The 16,586-nt window shown below is 45.8% G+C and overlaps 1 protein-coding gene and 1 long non-coding RNA gene across 2 annotated transcripts in view; one reads left to right on the top strand and one right to left on the bottom strand.

The window, feature by feature from the left end:
• LOC134173474 (uncharacterized) overlaps positions 1-16,586 on the bottom strand; it is a 62,002-nt gene that overhangs the window by 24,558 nt on the left and 20,858 nt on the right. The window lies entirely within an intron of this gene.
• SFRP2 (secreted frizzled related protein 2) lies at positions 9,384-13,272 on the top strand. Its single transcript, XM_062637472.1, has 3 exons — positions 9,384-10,071; positions 10,683-10,763; positions 12,207-13,272. Exons 1-3 carry the CDS (start codon positions 9,579-9,581, stop codon positions 12,509-12,511), a joined length of 879 nt encoding a protein of 292 aa, XP_062493456.1. The 5' UTR covers positions 9,384-9,578; the 3' UTR covers positions 12,512-13,272.

The following is a 16,586-nucleotide window of genomic DNA, read 5'->3' on the forward strand; positions in this document are numbered from 1 at the left end:
GAAAAGAATGCTTTGAACACCATCATACATATTTATTTCTACTTTTTTTTTTTTTCTTTTTAACCTTTTCCCTGCCTTCCCCTTAATGAAATATGTGCTGCAGAGCTGCTCTGTTTTTTAGCAAGCAGGAGTGAGTTCAGTTGCATCTGCAACTCTGGCAGATAGCAAAGGGGGGAAAATTGTTGTCAAAACAGTTCAAAAGTGCAGACGAATATATCCAATGAGATTACTTCGTAAAGCCAGATTATTTTCCCTTTGCAGTCAGAAGGCCTACAGATTCCTTTTAGTCTTGCCGATCCCACCCAAAGCATGAGTAAGAAGGACGTTAAAATAACCAAGTACAATTACACCGTAGATATGGAGACCAGCCTATGGCCAAAGAACAAAAGTGATTTCCTGTGTGAATTAGACTCTTCCTTGAACCCTGTGTAGAGCTACGCCTTAATCCCCAGATCTGGGCAGAGGCTGGCAAGTCTTCATGCAGGAACTGCAATCACAGACCCAGATACACACGTGTCACACATTCCTTCCGATCACTTAACAGGCTAATTACATCTCAGGCAGACTGCACCCAGGTCATCCTCAGTACCAAAGCTCACTTGGTGCAAGCACAGCAGCCAAGGCTGACACTAACTGTTACCACACCTCACCAGGGCCTGAATTTCCCTAAGGCTCCCCTCCTCATTTTTAACATTTTGACCATGGCACTCTGGATTTTAGTAGCCACTGCTAGAAGATGGTATTGCTATAGCAAAAAGGGGAGGTTAACTGTACTGCAAACCGCCAGTGACAGAAAGCAGAGGAAGTAACCCTAAAGTGTACAGGGAGGCAAGCTACTGAGGCTTCAGCAGGAGGGATCTGCTGGAGAAGGGGCAAAGGTTCCCAGAGAACTGTCAATGTCCCTTTTGAACTAGGCAGAAGAGAAACGTCCCTGTTAAGATGGTTGGTAACGGCAGGGCAAGGTCACTGACCCTGCACTGGAAACAATTAGGACAGGATGTGCACTTGGAAAGCAATAGATTGAGCCTGCAAGAGGATGGTGCAGGACACCTTCACTACCCTGGGGTCATCATGCCCATCCTTTTCCTGGGAGTGGGGAAGGCTGATGCGCTAGGATGGCTCTCTGTGGATTTGGGGCTATCCCAAACAGTGAGTGACTTCTGTCAGAAAACTGTAGACATAGGTTCTCAGCGTGTACAAACACCTGAGGCTGGGATGAGGGAGTGGCAATTGTTTGCAGAACCTGTCCACATAAGATGCTCTTAACTCTCAAGATGGCTAATGATCCTACCCCAGAATTAGCTGCTCTTATTCAGGGCATGCCCGAGCTGACTGCAACACATCACCAGGTGAAATCCCAGCATCCACAGAGGCCTATAATCCTTAGGGAAAGAAAGTTAAAAAAGAGCAAGAGAGAGGTGATAGAATACCAGGCTAAAGTGAAACTGATCTGACCTAGTATTACCATTCTTAAGGCTTTATTCTGATATTTCAAGCATCGTTTTCAACGCAGTTTTTGCCAAACCAGGTGAAGATAACAGAACTTGGTTTCAGCTTTGTTTGTCTTTTTCAGTGTGAACACTTTCAAGATTCAAATGTTTAACTCTACACATTATTAAGTAGCAAAGGACACGTGTCTGTAAACCATGGTACCTTTACTTTCAGTGTTTATAAGAACTACTCAAAACAACATAATTTCACCATTTACTCACAGATGTAAATATTAATTCTAAGTTGACCCTAACACACTTTCTGCCACAACTTTGCTTACAGGGACTAAACAAACCTTCTTCACCCTGAAACCTTACGGGGAAAAAAAAAACATTACGCAAGTAAACCATTCTCACCTTTTTTTCCAGACATGAATTTAAGTTTTCCCTGCAGGAGGTCAATCCAGCCAGCTACATGTCAGTTGGGAACATGGGTTGCAGGACACTGTCATCCCTTAAAACTAGCAGCTTCAACCAGACCAGAAGGCCAAGCATTGACTTGGATCCCAAGGTCAGATCAGTTGGCTACGTTTAATTCACTGTCAATTTCAGCCTGCAGCATTTCCATATCACATACAAGCAGTGCAAGAGTATGTGAATAAAGGGGCACAATAAAAATGACAAGCAAGCATTCCGCTTAGCAAAGCTCCTGCTCTAGCACAATGCAATCTCTCAAGAAGGAAATTAAGATAACAAGGTAGGAGAAAAGCACAACAATTCTTTTTCCTGACATGTCTCCCTCGCTATAGTACAAATGCCATGTGTGAAGAGCCCTATTAACTCACACTGAAGGACCCCTTTGGTCAGGAGCAGAATTTCTACTGCTGCAATGCCACGATGAGCATTGGGGTGGGACAGCATCTCACTTTTTGCAAACAAAGAAGTCCAGCTGATGCATGGCAAGGAATTGCAGTCTTCCTCAGCATGCTGGTAGCCTGCCTTACCCACATACCCTTCCAGCTACCGTCTTGGCCACAGTGCTTCACGGTTCATCTCACAAACTATTTGGCCAGAGTCATTACAGCTAGCAGAGTCCTTCAGCTCTGACCCAACAGGCTTGCAGAATAGAAATGTTAACTACTAGACCGAGCACTACTAGGTGCGGTTGGAACTTGATTAAACCAAGCTGGGGTTGGGAAAAATGTCATGAGGAGATGTGCATTTGGGTAAATGGAGGATGAAATGGATTATTCACAGCAACAAAGGAGAACTGAGAATATTGGAATTAACAGAAACAAATCAATAATTAAAGGTATGTAAAAAAAACCCAAATAATAAATAAATGTACTGGGTGGTTCTTAAACTTACGTCAGCCTATGTTACGTCTAAGTATTTGCACATACTGAGAAAGTAAAAATACACATGGAGAAGATAACAATGTTTAAAATGTACATTAACAGGTTTGTTTTATTTGAATGAGCTTCTTCAGCTTTACTTTTCTGTGTCAAGTTTATGAAGGTAGAACTGTAAATTTCTAGTTTTAAAGCAAAATAGTAGAGGAAAGAAGAAATTGGAGATGAGGACCAAAAGTTTGAATATATTCTTTGTTGAATGCATGTTAAGTGAACATTGCTGCTGCCTTTTCCAGTCATTTCTGAACTTCATGAAAACTGAAGATGTAATACTAAGATGTCATGAGCCATGTCACCCAAACTGCTTCTGGTTCAGCTTCTTCACACATCTGGATTATTTTTTATATATTTGGAAATAGCAACTTTAATTACTGATTATGTGCCTACTAGTTTGATTACTTAAATCACTTTGTAATTGAACCCAAATCCAGTGTAGAGACTAATTTGCTGATTAGATCAATCTGTCATCATAAGCAGATTGTTTCACTGCTTTATTTTAAGTCAGGCTTAATAATATTTGAAGCAGCATAGCTTTGGGCAAGAAGTTCCCTTGATTTTGTTTTTTGAAGATGTTTTACTACAAATTATTATTTAATAATAATTTCTCAGCAAATAACAGGTGCCCGACCCTTGAAGCCATTAGAATTGCTATCTACTTGCAAATCTGACCATTTCCTTACAGGTAGAATTTAGTTCTGAAAATTACTTTCTGTGCTTGCATCTCTCACGCATTTACAGTCATTTCCTCCGTTAAGCACTGCAAAAGCACCTACAGAACTGTATGACCCCACAGCATGTAGACCCAATCCAAAACTCACTGATATCCACAGCTTTGGCCATTCATCAGGGGAAGTACTACAGCAACCTTGAATGCAAATGGTCAAAACCCACCCAAGTCCTGATTTGAAGAGCAAAATTTGGAGCTGGACCCTTCCTGACCAGCAACAACACAGCAAACTGTTGCTGTGGCCAATGATGGTAGCATTTCTGCCCCATGCCACCCTGCCCAGAGGCAGCAGTTCTCCTTTTTCTCCTTTCTGCAGCATCTGTGCCCTAGCCAGAGCCCAAGTATTTTGACATAAACACCCGGGCTTTCTGTATGGCTCACATAGCAAGGTCCTGCTCTCTGTTCAAGGCGCTAGCTACTAACAGGCTGCAGACAACGGGGAGGAAAAAGGGGGAGGAGGAAGATTTGTTACATCATAGCTTTTTAAATAAAATACACTAGAAACACCAGGTACCATGCAATTGTAGTCCTCTAGGGCATGGTCTCTGCTATCTTTGTCATCCAGCACTTAGATTAGATACATAATAAAGGGAGTGGTAATTGCAAACAGACACTCTGCATGAACAAAAATGCTCACTATGACAAAAACTGTAGCCAAATATAGATGCAAGTGAGATAAATTTGAAGAATCATAACTTGCTAAAGCACTAGCACACAAATAAATCTAATTTATATATATGTTTGTATGTGCATAATACAGCAACCAAGCACCTATATTTATCATTTAACATAAACAGAGGAAAGTACAATGCAACTTTGAAAAACAGAGGCTTGCAATAATATTCAATAACGTTGCTATGGAAAAAGTTCCAAATCGGAAAAATTTGCCTGAAAATTTTAAGCTACTAGATACAGGAAAACTATTGAGGGAACAGCCACTAAAATAAAAATAAAAGAGAAAAGCAACTAGAAAACCCCTTGTGACTCGCTTTCGTTTCTATGTGAAAGTAATCAGACCTGGTTTGATCTTTCCCCTCATGACACGACACCCTGATTAAAGATGGTCTAGAGTTTTTGTCCCCGAACACATCGATTCTGAAGCAGGACGGCAGCAAGCAGAAATACAGAGCGTTAGAAGAGCGATACCCGGTGTCACCGCGCAAATTAAGAAACGACGTGGTGTGCACAAGCGCCACCAAGAGGATTTTCTTCCCAAATAGGATTTTTTCCCCACCCCCAGAGCAGCACCCTGGGTTGCTCAGGCACTCGCTCAGCGCCCTTCGAGCACGAGCCGCTCACTGCTGCATTCTCAGGGAGCACTGCAAATGGAGAGGGAAGCATAAACGACTTTTTTAGGGTTCCTTTCAGAACACCGGGGGGGGGGGGGGGGGGGGGAAGGAAGATGCATCTGCAGCACATGCAGTTTTTGACAAAGGAGCTTTTAAATGCTGTGGTAACAGAAAACAAGATCGCTGCCCAGTCCTGGATCTGGAAAATGTTAAATTCCACCTTATCAGCCACCAAAACAGTCAGGAGGGATCTGTTGCTGAGCTGCCTCCCCCCAAAAGCTGTGCAATCTTGCTTTTTTCCTATTGAATGTAATTGTGAGGTTCAAATGCTATTTTGGTAGTGTGATGCTGGAGCCCGTTTTTAAAGGTAAGCAGACATTCTCATCAGATTTTTTTTCATTATGAGGAAAAAGCCAGTTTTGTCTTCACCACTGCCATTTTACGGGATGAAAAGAACAAGCTAAAAAGCCACAGCTTTTTCATTCCTTTACACTGTTACTAACCAGAGGGTAATACCTCAACCCCAAATTCATGCTCAGAGAGCCTCTGAGGTCAGTATCTCCCTAATCTGCCTGGCCTGGCTACACGCACCAGTGAGTGGCCAGTGGGGCTGGACCTCCTCTGAGGGTGAAAGCAGCACCTATCTGCTTGGGAAAGGTGGGTGCTTTGTGTTGGGTAAGGCTTGGCTGCCCTCCACGTGTGTGTGCCTCCTTCTGCAAATCACTGCTCTCAGTGTGGCTGATAACACAGCCTGGTCTTGCCATCTTCCACGGTGGGAAAACAACCTGTGAGCTGCTCAGGGACTGAAAGCTCAGTTTTGTCCAGGAAGCAGAGGGGAGGGAGGTTGTAACAGAACCTTGAATCAAGCCTCCCAGGTGCCAGGTAAGTGTTAACAAGCAAGAGCTCAGCTGGGTAAGGCTGCAAACCACCTAGACAAACTCTGAACTTGGAGCACGGGTAGGACTAAATGGTCTTCTGAGGTCCCTGCCACAGTTAGCCTATGATTCTGCAACTGAAAAGGTGATGTTGCCTGCAGGTTGGTGACAAGCAACTAAGAGGCTCAGACTGGGGGAGCCATCAGTGATGGCAGTTTTCATCCCAAGCTCATCACATCAGCAAAAGCACCTGAATGCGTCATAGGGTCTGGGGTGCAAAGAGGCTCCCACATACAGTACATACCCAGGTAAGGGATTAAGCGATAGCAAGACAGTGGATTTGGAAAAATATGCAAGGCAGTTTAACAGTGGTGGTATTTATTGCTGCCTGAGTTGAGGCAAGTCTTGCCCACCCTTTCGCAGACAGACGTTTATTCTCTCTTTTCCACTTCTCAGCTTCTAGGTCTGGCCAGGGAAAGGTACAAAAGGTCCGAATTCACACCAAGGCTTGAGAGCAAGAGGAAGCAGCATTATGGCTGTAACACAGCACAGACAAGACAGTGCTACTCTTAACTCCCTACAAGCACTCAGGAGTCAAGTCATTCTCCCCATAGTTCGTTCATTTTCACCACCATCCATCAGTTAACGTTTACTGAGAGGTTGGGGGGGGGTGGGGCGGGGAAAGAACTGGGGTTAGGGTCCTTTTTCCAGGCAGCTCATTCTCTCACCTAACTCCTAAGACTTAAGGTGATTTAAGCACTTAAGGATTAAAGGCGTTTTAACAGCTTATATTGCTTTAAGCATCTAAGGTAGCTTAAACGCTTATGCTACTTTCAGGGGTTTATAGCGGCTTAACTGTCTCTGCCACTTGATGAATTTACGGGTGCTCAAAAGCCTATGCTCCCTTTAAAACATTAAAAACCTACCTTAAAACATCATTGTTTCTTAAGCATGTCGTCCTACTTGGCTCCCCCAGGTTGGGAGAGGGGGGTACCCCAACCCCTCAGCTTTTCTTGGGGTGACAGCGCCCTTACCTGATGGCAGCAAGCTCCAGGGAGACTGGGACTCCCAGAAGCACGGGTCCGAGTCCACGGTTAAAGGGTCGGGCCGGTTCAGAGCAGCGGCCTCTGCCGGGCAGGGCCCTGGCGGGGGGTTAAACCGCTCTGGGGCTGCGCCAGCCAGCGACAGTAAGGAGCTCATTAGTTTCATTCCCAATTAACCGTGAGGCAGCGTCTGTTTATTGAGCACATGCAGAGGGACACCCCCTCACCCCATCCCAGTCCCAGCTCCTGACTGAGTCCCCCCGGTCCCGATGTGTCCCCTAAAGCCGGGGAAGGCAACGGCACCAGGGGCAGGCCGAAACGCCACCCGAAGGCTGCCCGCACCAGCCTGTCAGGGCTGCAGGCTGGGAACGCCGTGCCCGGTTTGCACCCAAGGAGCCCGGATGGCAGCCACCTCCCTCTCCGGCACTTTCCCCGGCAAGGGATCAGAGCGAGGGCAGCAGCGGTTGCAGGCTTGGGCTGGTTTTGTTTACGTGATCTCGGATCGTTTCAATTTTATAGTAAATGAGTTCGCCAAGGGTGATTAAAAGTGGAAACAGTGAGGTCTCATAAAGCCTCGTTTCAAATCAAAGCTTAACCCTGGGAAAACTGTGTGTTTTTCCTTCTTATTTCCTGTGGGCTGGAAACAAACAAGCAAACTGTTCTCGTGAAAACAAAAAAAAAAAAAGAGCAGATTTCTGCTGGATATGTCTCACCCTCCACCCCAGAAAATAAATGGTTATTATCTCCAACCTAAACAAAGTCTGCTCAGGTTTGGGTCCTTGCTTTCACACAGCCCAGCTGACTGGATCTGCAGAAAGCAGTGTACGGGGCCACCAGAAGTTTTTATGGAGCGGCACATTGTATTCTGATCATACCGAGATCCACCTGAAGGGACGTCAGTTACTCCAAGCAATGAGAAGCAGTGAAAAATAAGGAGGCAGACACCCCAGCTACAAACCTGTCCATTTTATAAAGACCTGATGAATAGCCCAGCTGTTCGGGGTAAGAGCATACATGCTGGTAGGTCCTCTTCCACAGAAGAGGAGTTTGAGGACAGAGGAAGGGGCATCTTCTGCAAGTGGCAACAGCTACAGCCTCTGGCAATCCTCAGGACTTGGCAAAACAAGCTCGAAATGGGCACCATAAATCACCAGCGGGGCTCAGAGCCATGGAAGCCAACTGAGGCCAAGAGTTTGCAGATTTATTGTTTAAAGGAATGAGTTGAACAAAGAAAATAAATGGTAAGAATATGTGGAGCTGTAAGAAATAAACTACTTTTATGCTCTTCCACAAGTGATATTAGACATTCAGGGTGTTTGTTTTCCAGGTATGAAACAACTTCAAGAAGAGAGAAGCTAGCCTTACAGGGAGATGACACCAACCAGCATGGCTTGATGGAAAGGATCTTGAAACCTCCTCTGAAGGAGCTGGCACTGGCTTCAGTGTGTGACAGCCACTTGCCTGGGGCAGCACTGCACTCCAGCAGGGCAGCCCTATGCTTTCCTAGTGGGAATGCTGCAAGTCCCATCTCTTTCCTGCCCAAGCAGCAACCCAAACCTCTGGGAAGCCCAGCCTGGAAACTGGACATAGAGGAATCCTGTAGTTTACAGAAGTCATCACAGTTAAGCTTAGCTTCCCATAAAACATGTCTATAAGGAGATATATTCAGTAGCTGATTAATGAATGTGGCTTACCACAAAATGATACTACACAGGCCTACTCTTTTCAATAATAATCCCATAAATAATATTACTAAAATTCCAAGAAATCCAAATCCCACTGAAGCTGCGTCATGATCCCAGCACCCTGTCTGTTGTCTTCCCTTTTGTGGTAAATCAACACAATCATAATTCTTTAAGGGAGCTTCTAGGTGAAGACAGGATCGAAGGCAGAGGGACATGCCTGTGCTGCGCAGAGTCAGGGCCACACTTCTTGCCTCAGAGAAACGTGCCAGGTGACCGTATTGCAAAAGTACTCAGATCCTCCCGCACGGGGAACCCCCCTTTTGGCGGTCGGGGGCCATCCAGGGGCTGTGGGGCCGGGGTCCACTGCAGCCCCCAGCTCCTCGCAGGGGCAGGAGGGCAGGAGGAGCCCTACCGGCAGACCCTGCCTAGCCGGGGGCGAGGAGAACCGGCAGCCCCCAGCCGCTGCCTGCGGCTCCAGCGCCTGGCCGAGCCCTGCCAGCATCGCGGGTAGGGGCAGAAGTGCCAGACACCCCCCGGGGGATGGGGCAGCAGCAGCTTCGCTCCCTGCTTGAGGAACCGCTGGCAGCGAAAGCACCGAACGTGGGCGGGGGGGGCGGAGGGGCGAGGGCGGTCCCGCCGCTCCTCAGTAACTGTGTTGGCGGCGGAGCTCACCTCCAGCTACCCCAGGCTGGAGCGGCCCCTCTCGCCCTGCTCGCCCCAGGATCTTCTCCGGCTTTCGTGGCTCTTTGTTCGCGGGGATCTCTCCCCCCTTCCCCATGCTCGCACGGTAACGTTTCTCGCAAGGATTTCCTGCCAAAAGACAATCCCCCTGAGCTAAAGCAGACCGAGAAAGTAGTGACCAATCCTTTCTGGATGGCTGTCACCAGGCTCCTCCCAGCCCCCACTCCCCCTGCCATTTGCATACAAAAAAAATCCAGAAAACTCCCGTTTGCCCCCACATCTCGCTCAGACCCTCAGTCCCCGTCTGGCAGCAGGAGCCCGAGCGGGGGACGCTGCCTGCGGCTGAGGGCAGCGGCGAGCCGCCCGCTCCGCGCCCCGCCACCCCGACCCCTTCGAGCCCCTCGCCAACCCCCCACCTCCTCCTCCGCGCCCCAAAATGCAGCGCCGCCTCTGCGCCCTGCTCCTTCTGGCGTCCCAGTGCATGGGCTCGGCCGCCGGGCTCTTCCCCTTCGGGGAGCCCGACTTCTCCTACAAGCGCTCCAACTGCAAGCCCATCCCCGCCCCGATGCTGCTGTGCCGGGGCATCGAGTATCAGAGCATGCGGCTGCCCAACCTGCTGGGGCATGAGACGGTGCAGGAGGTGCTGGAGCAGGCCTCCACTTGGATCCCGCTGGTGCAGAAGCAATGCCACCCCGATACGAGGAAGTTCCTCTGCTCCCTCTTTGCCCCCGTCTGCATCGACGACCTGGACGAGATCATTCAGCCCTGCCACTCGCTCTGCGAGGAGGTGAAGGAGAGCTGCGCCCCTGTGATGTCTGCCTTCGGCTTCCCCTGGCCCGACATGCTGGACTGCAGTCGCTTCCCCAAGGACAACGACCTCTGCATCCCGCTGGCCAGCAGCGACCACATCCTCCCCGTCACCAGGGAAGGTAAGAGGAGCCGCTTCTGCCCTCATGAGCAGCCCCGACGGCGGGGTCGTCCACCCCCCGCCTTTCCCTGGGGAGCGGAGGTCGTTCCTTCCCGTTACAGCACGCCCGGTGCTCCGGGATGGGGCGCCGCGGAGGGAGCCACAGGTCAGCCTCAGGGAGGCTTTCCCGAGGGGATGGGGAAAACCTCAGGCACAGTCGGGGAACTGGTATCAGCCCGCACCCCACGGCCGCGGCCCGTCTCCGTGCCCAAAGCAAAGGTCCGGGCCGCTGGACTCTAGCCGCCCGGCTTCCAGAGGGGCAATCCCCATATGCGAAGGTCGCGACGCTGGGCTGTTTTGTGTGCCCCTCTCTCTTTATCCTTTCCCCCGGATTAAAAAAAAACCAAACAAAACCTCAATAACTTTTGGTTGAGGTGTGACCTGAAAAGCACACCGCGCCCCCGCCAGAGGGGCTGCAGCAAGGTAAGGCGCCTCAAAGTGTCCCCGAGCCGCGGGGAAAAGGCAGGGGCTGGTGTGGAGGGGTGGGAGCCTGGTGTTTCCCGAAGGGCTCCCAACGCCACCTGCTGTTCCTTTCTCCCCGGACTTGACGGGGGCTGTCCCTTGCACTTCCAGCACCCAAGGTCTGCGATGCCTGCAAAAGCAGAAATGAAGACGATAATGACATCGTGGAAAACCTCTGCAAAAATGACTTTGGTAAGTGGAAGCGGAACTCCCCTCGGTTGAAACTTGAGAGTTGAGGATCAGGTAAAACTCCCAGTGGAGTCAGAGATGTGCCTGGATAAAGGTAGGGCTTTGTCTTATCTGCAGATTAACCCATCTGACCATTGGGTCATGAAACATAGAATTACACCTTGGAGTAGAAAGTGGTCCCTTTTATAGTCCTTTTCTGTTTGCTGTTTTGAAGTAGTGCTCCTTTATGTGGATGTTGCTGGCAAGCCAAGTAGAAAGTAAAATGGAAAAAAAAAAAGAAAGGATCTTTCATCCAGACTATTGCCTGGGGAGAAGTAAAGCAAAGCTTCATTTAGACGTATGAGAAAAAGCCGCATGACCAATCTCACGTATCGCAAGAAAGACTCTCCCCACAGATTAAAAATGAAGCTCTATATATCATTTGACAGAGAAGGTAATGCACAGACAATTGGGGATATAAACTTAATGGGAAGATCTGGGGTTAGAAGAGGACAAGAAAGCCCCTTCGACACAGGCAACTGAACGGCACATTATCCACACATTAGCATTTCAAGAGAAAAAGGGAATAAGGAGGGGAATCCTTTTATAATAGGTCAATGTTTATACCTGGAAACAGATTTGTAGTATAAATATCTGCAACAATTCAAAAGTCTTTCTTAAGAAAGAAAAACCAAAATCCAACAAAAAAAAACACCACCCCAAATTCGAAACCATGACTATGGGACATAATTGCTAAAACAACCAATAGCTTTGGCCTGGCAAATTGCACTCAGATAAATCCTCCTAAAACTAAACATGCCCCACAGATTCTTACAGAGCCCTGTATCCCCCTCCTAGTTGTTTTACCAAATCAAATGCAGCTGTTGGACCAATTTGCCCTCCATGGGATCTATTCTTTCAAAAAAACAATGCATGTGAAATATTATTTCCTTACAGGTTTGCCTAAAATCCTGTCCAGCCTAATAAATTAAGTTTAGAAGTTTTCAGCTGCAGAAGAGATCAGGTTTCAGATTAGGTCTAGGTACTAGCCTCCCCACCTCCCTTTCAAACTCTAGTTTCAGGAAGACTGACCTCTCCCAGAAAAAAAAAACAACAAAAACAACCAGAGTTCTGCTTAACATAGTGATCCTGCCTGCTCCCTGTTTGCAAACAGGAGAAAGGCTGGAGAAAATATTAATTTAGAAAGGAAGGAAAAAGAGGGGGAGGGGGTAGAGGAGAAAAGAAACTCAAAAAACCCCTCAGCCCTAAGGTTGATTCAAACTGAAATGACTTGCATGCCCTTTGTGGCTTTAGAAATGGAGCCACCTGCTGCCTCTTCTGTCAGCCCTGACAGTTTAATTAGCAATAGAGCACCTCCCTCCCCAGGTCCTCTTTATGTGCACTAATGGGAAAAAGCCTCTCAATCTCTCTCTCTCTTCCCGCTTCCCCCTCCTCTCGCTCTATTAGCCTTGAAGATAAAAGTGAAGGAGATTGCCTACATCAATGGGGATACCAAGATCACCCCCGAAACAAAGAGCAAAACCATCTACAAGCTGAATGGGCTGACGGAAAGGGATCTGAGGAAGATCGTGCTCTGGCTCAAAGGTGGCCTTCAGTGTACCTGCGATGAGATGAATGACATCAACGTCCCCTACTTGGTGATGGGGCAGAAGCAAGCTGGGGAACTGGTGATCACGTCTCTGAAACGGTGGCAGAAAGGGCAGCGGGCTTTCAAGCGGTTCTCCCGCAGCATCCGCAAACTGCAGTGTTAGTGGCTTTGGCTCTGGCTGCCTCCACCAGCCGCCTCTGTCCTGAGCTCTCTGGGCCTCCAGCACCTTCTTGCTTCGGCCCCTCTGAGCCTTGAGATGCCACGGGCATGAGACACGGTGACCGCTCTCCAAGGGGGGAGGGAGCCCCCCACTCCTGTACATAGGTTAAAATGTAATAAACAAAAAAATATCATGATGATTTTGGGGAAGCATTAAAGTATCTTGCTTAAAGCTTGGGTTATTTTATGGTTGCAAATGTGACTTTGGTCTGAGGTTCTTCCCTCTTCATTTTTTGGTAATGCTGGTTCATTTATATTGCTGCTTCTCTGTATACATGCATGTTTGTTGTGCAAAAGTAGGAGATACAGAGAAAGACAGCCACACGTGTGACTGGCTTGTCACAGTGGGTACGACTCTTTCACTGAGGTGAAATGGCTTGCCATCTATATTAACACTATAAAGGTCACATTACGACTCTTGCATGTGATACATAGGCACCAGTAAGAGTATATTAACCATTCTCACATTTTATTTTCCACAAGTCTGAGCCCTTCTCTCAGAAAAAAATGTACAAGTTTTGGAGCTGGTTGATCTGAATGCAACTTTTTTTATTCTTATTGTTTTGCAAATTAAACCATCTGTAGCCTAACTGTAATATACCTAGTGGTTAACCTGAAAGAGTTGTAAAATATTGCTTTAATTAACCTTGTAAATACTCCAGATAAATGTTATATTCTTGTACATAAACTTTACATCATAGATTACCCATTGTCTCAGTCTGCATTCGCTTTAATCTGTTTTGGGAGAGCTGGGGAAAACTGTCCAACTGGGTTTTGCCATGACAAAGCAAAATTTGGCCTTCCACCCAAGTGGCGAGTAGAGAAGCAAGAGGAAGTATCTAGTGCTGCAATCAGCAAAAACATAGTGGACCTCATTTCCCCAAAGATGAAACCACAAGATACAGGACTGGGGCTCAACCACCTCATTTTAACATGTGTCTGTTAAGCACTTTGAGATGAAGAGTTTTCTGTGGCTCCTTTGTTGGACAGCCAATGTTTTAATCTCATCTTCTCAGAAGGCTCTGCTGACGTGGAATTGAAATAAGGCCACTTGCTTAAAAACCAAACCCATTTATCAATTTCTTACACTGGAAAAATACATATTAAGGAGTGTAAGAGTAGACAGAAAAAAAAAATCATTTGCAACTAGCAATTCAGATTAATGGCAGAGCAAGGCATGTTTTGTGTGTGTGTATGTATACTCACTACTCTTACTGAAAGAAAATAAACCATACATAATAGTGTAACTGGAGGACTGTTTTTCAGCATTTTTCTTACAAATGTTCTTTTGATGAAGAGCATTACCTGAAAGAATTTTATTGTCCTAATCCTGAAAAACAGCCTTGCTTCCCAGTGCTGTCACACACAAAAAATTTCTCTCAGCTTCACTGAGAGGATGAGCAGTCCAATGTTCCCAAGGACAAAGTGCAATTGTAACCATTCACAGACAGAATACAAATCCAACACTAGGTTTTTCTTTGAAGTAAAAAATAATGTTAATTTCATATATTTAGTGCTGTTTTTTTTTTTCACCATTAGGATAAAAAGCTAAAATCTAAAGATCCATCCTGTCAAGTTTGTTTTAGTAAAATTAATTGTTTGCCCTCTCCCAGAGTCTTAATGTGCTCACTACACCTGGTACAAGCAATGGTAAGGCTCTGACCAAGCAAGATATCCTCACAAATGCCCTCAAAAGTATAACAATTAATACAACAAACAAAAAAAAGCAACAAACCACCAAAAAGAAAAGAAAAAAAAGCCCTATTGCAAACTGCCCAAATGTAATTCTTTTGTGAAACACTATCTTTGTTTAAAGGCCAATACACTGCTGAAATGGCATTAAAGCTGTTCTTCTGAATAGACCTGGCTTCCCAGGAAACAGATTTTGAGTCTTTTCATGCCTTAGTATAATTATTTTAATACCAGCACTATGACCATCATTTTACAGAGCCATCAGCATTCAGCTCTACCTGTCTCATTCAGTGTATAATGTAATACCTGTCCCTGAACAGCCTTGGGTTTAGAGGGAACAAACTCACAGATAAAGAGGAGCTGGCAGAAGATGAGCCTGCAAAACTGGGCTTGTGCTGCATGGTGGAGGAAAGCACTTCAAAGAGGCAATGCAGTTGTTGCAATGCAGTCTCTGGGGATAGAAAATAAACAGGCAGGAGTGCTCAACTCAGCCTGCCTTACAGATATATGAAGTCCTCCTACAGCAACCATAAAATTATCTTAATTGGGCTGCCCTAGACAGCAGCAGTACTGATGGTGATGAGGACAGACAGGTCACAAGTTACTCACTCTGAGGTCATGCTAAGGCCAAGACTACATGACAGAGTTTTGCCAAATCACTTAAACCTATAAAGACACATTACCTATGACCAACATTGCTCTGCCTCAAAAAAAAAAACTCCTCTTCCTCCATCACAAAATAAACACCATTACACCAGCAAAATCCTGTTCCTGTCAAGACAAATTCAGGAAAAGAAGAATAAACTAGATTGGCAAACATTCAGTTTTACTAATATAATCAGTGTCCTGGATTAAGAGCATCCTGCCATACAGCATACCCCTACTGATAAAGCCTTCTGCATGTGGCCCTGGGCTGAACCAGTAGGACTATCCACCTTCAGGGTGAATTGGCAAAGGCAGGATTACCTTTCAGGTAAGCAGGATTTAGCAAATATGAAGAATAATGGGACTCATGTTTTCCCAGCTAACAGTGCTGTATTAAAAGACTGGTCATATTCACCTCACCAAGGAGAGGAAGTGTCAGTGGTTGTTACACTATCTGTTTCCAAAGGTGTATAAGGCAGACATTGAAAACTATTCATCTGAAAATCAGGATTTTAAAGTCACAGCCTGAGGAAACTTCATCTCTCACATGCTGGTAAAGAAGTAAACACATACATTTTTCACATTTTTACCCTTACTCTTACTTGCTCAACAATAACTGAAAATCTTCAGCTGTGCCAGGCAAACAGTGAACCAAACACATAACGAAAAATGGTCAAAGCCTGTTACTTTTGATCATTGTGCCACATACACTTCAGAGTAACTTTATTACCTGGTATGGTATGGTTCAGTTGTAGCAATTTATTTATTTATTTGGTTTGCAGTTGATGAAAAAAAGCAACCACTGTTGCATTTTTCAGACACTTTTTGTCTTCTTCTAATTGAAACAACATTGTTAGGCAGCCAATTATGTAGCTCCCATTGTATTTGCTTTCATAAAAACTATAAAAGCAGTTGACTAGAATGGATTAGTTTAAGAACAATAATAATGATACTTGACATTTATACAGAAGTTTCCATTTAAGTTTCTCAGACTGCCTTCACAAAAATAGGCATTAATATCCCTCTTTTGTAGATCAAGAAAATGAGGCACAGTGAAGAGAAATAATTCATTCAAAACCACCCAGCAAGTCCTTTACAGTCATGAAAAGCAGCATATTTTTTGTCTCCGAGTTTTATGCTCTAATCACTAGGCCACATGTCGTGGTTTAACCCCAGCTGGCAACTAAATACCATGCAGCCACTCACTCATCCCCTGGAGTGTGGGATGAGGAGGAGAACCAGAAAAAAAGGTAAAACCTGCAGGTTGAGGTAAGAGCAGTTTAATAGTTTAAATAAAGTAAAATTTTATAGTAATAAAATACTATTATTATTATTAATAATAATAATAGGAAAAAGGGAAGTAATAAACCCCAAGAAATACAAGCGGTGCATAATACAATCGCTCATCACCTGCCAACCAATACCCATCCAGACCCAAACAGCAATCTGCTCTTCCGGGTAACTCCCTCTTGTTTCTATACCAAGTATGATGTGCTGTGGTATGGAATACCCCTTTGCCTAATTTGGGTCAGGTGTCCTGTCTCTGCTCCCTCCTGACTCCTTGTTCTGGCAGAACATGAGAGACTGAAAAGTCCTTAATCAGGGTAAACTACTTAGCAACAACTAAAACATCAGTGTGTTATCAGTATTGTTCTCAGACTAAAGCCAAAACACAGCACCAT

The sequence above is a fragment of the Pezoporus occidentalis genome, unplaced genomic scaffold (genome assembly GCF_034315485.1).
Source record: "Pezoporus occidentalis ecotype Australia unplaced genomic scaffold, CSIRO_AGI_Poc_V1 ctg53, whole genome shotgun sequence".
NCBI classification, from domain to species: domain Eukaryota; kingdom Metazoa; phylum Chordata; class Aves; order Psittaciformes; family Psittacidae; genus Pezoporus; species Pezoporus occidentalis.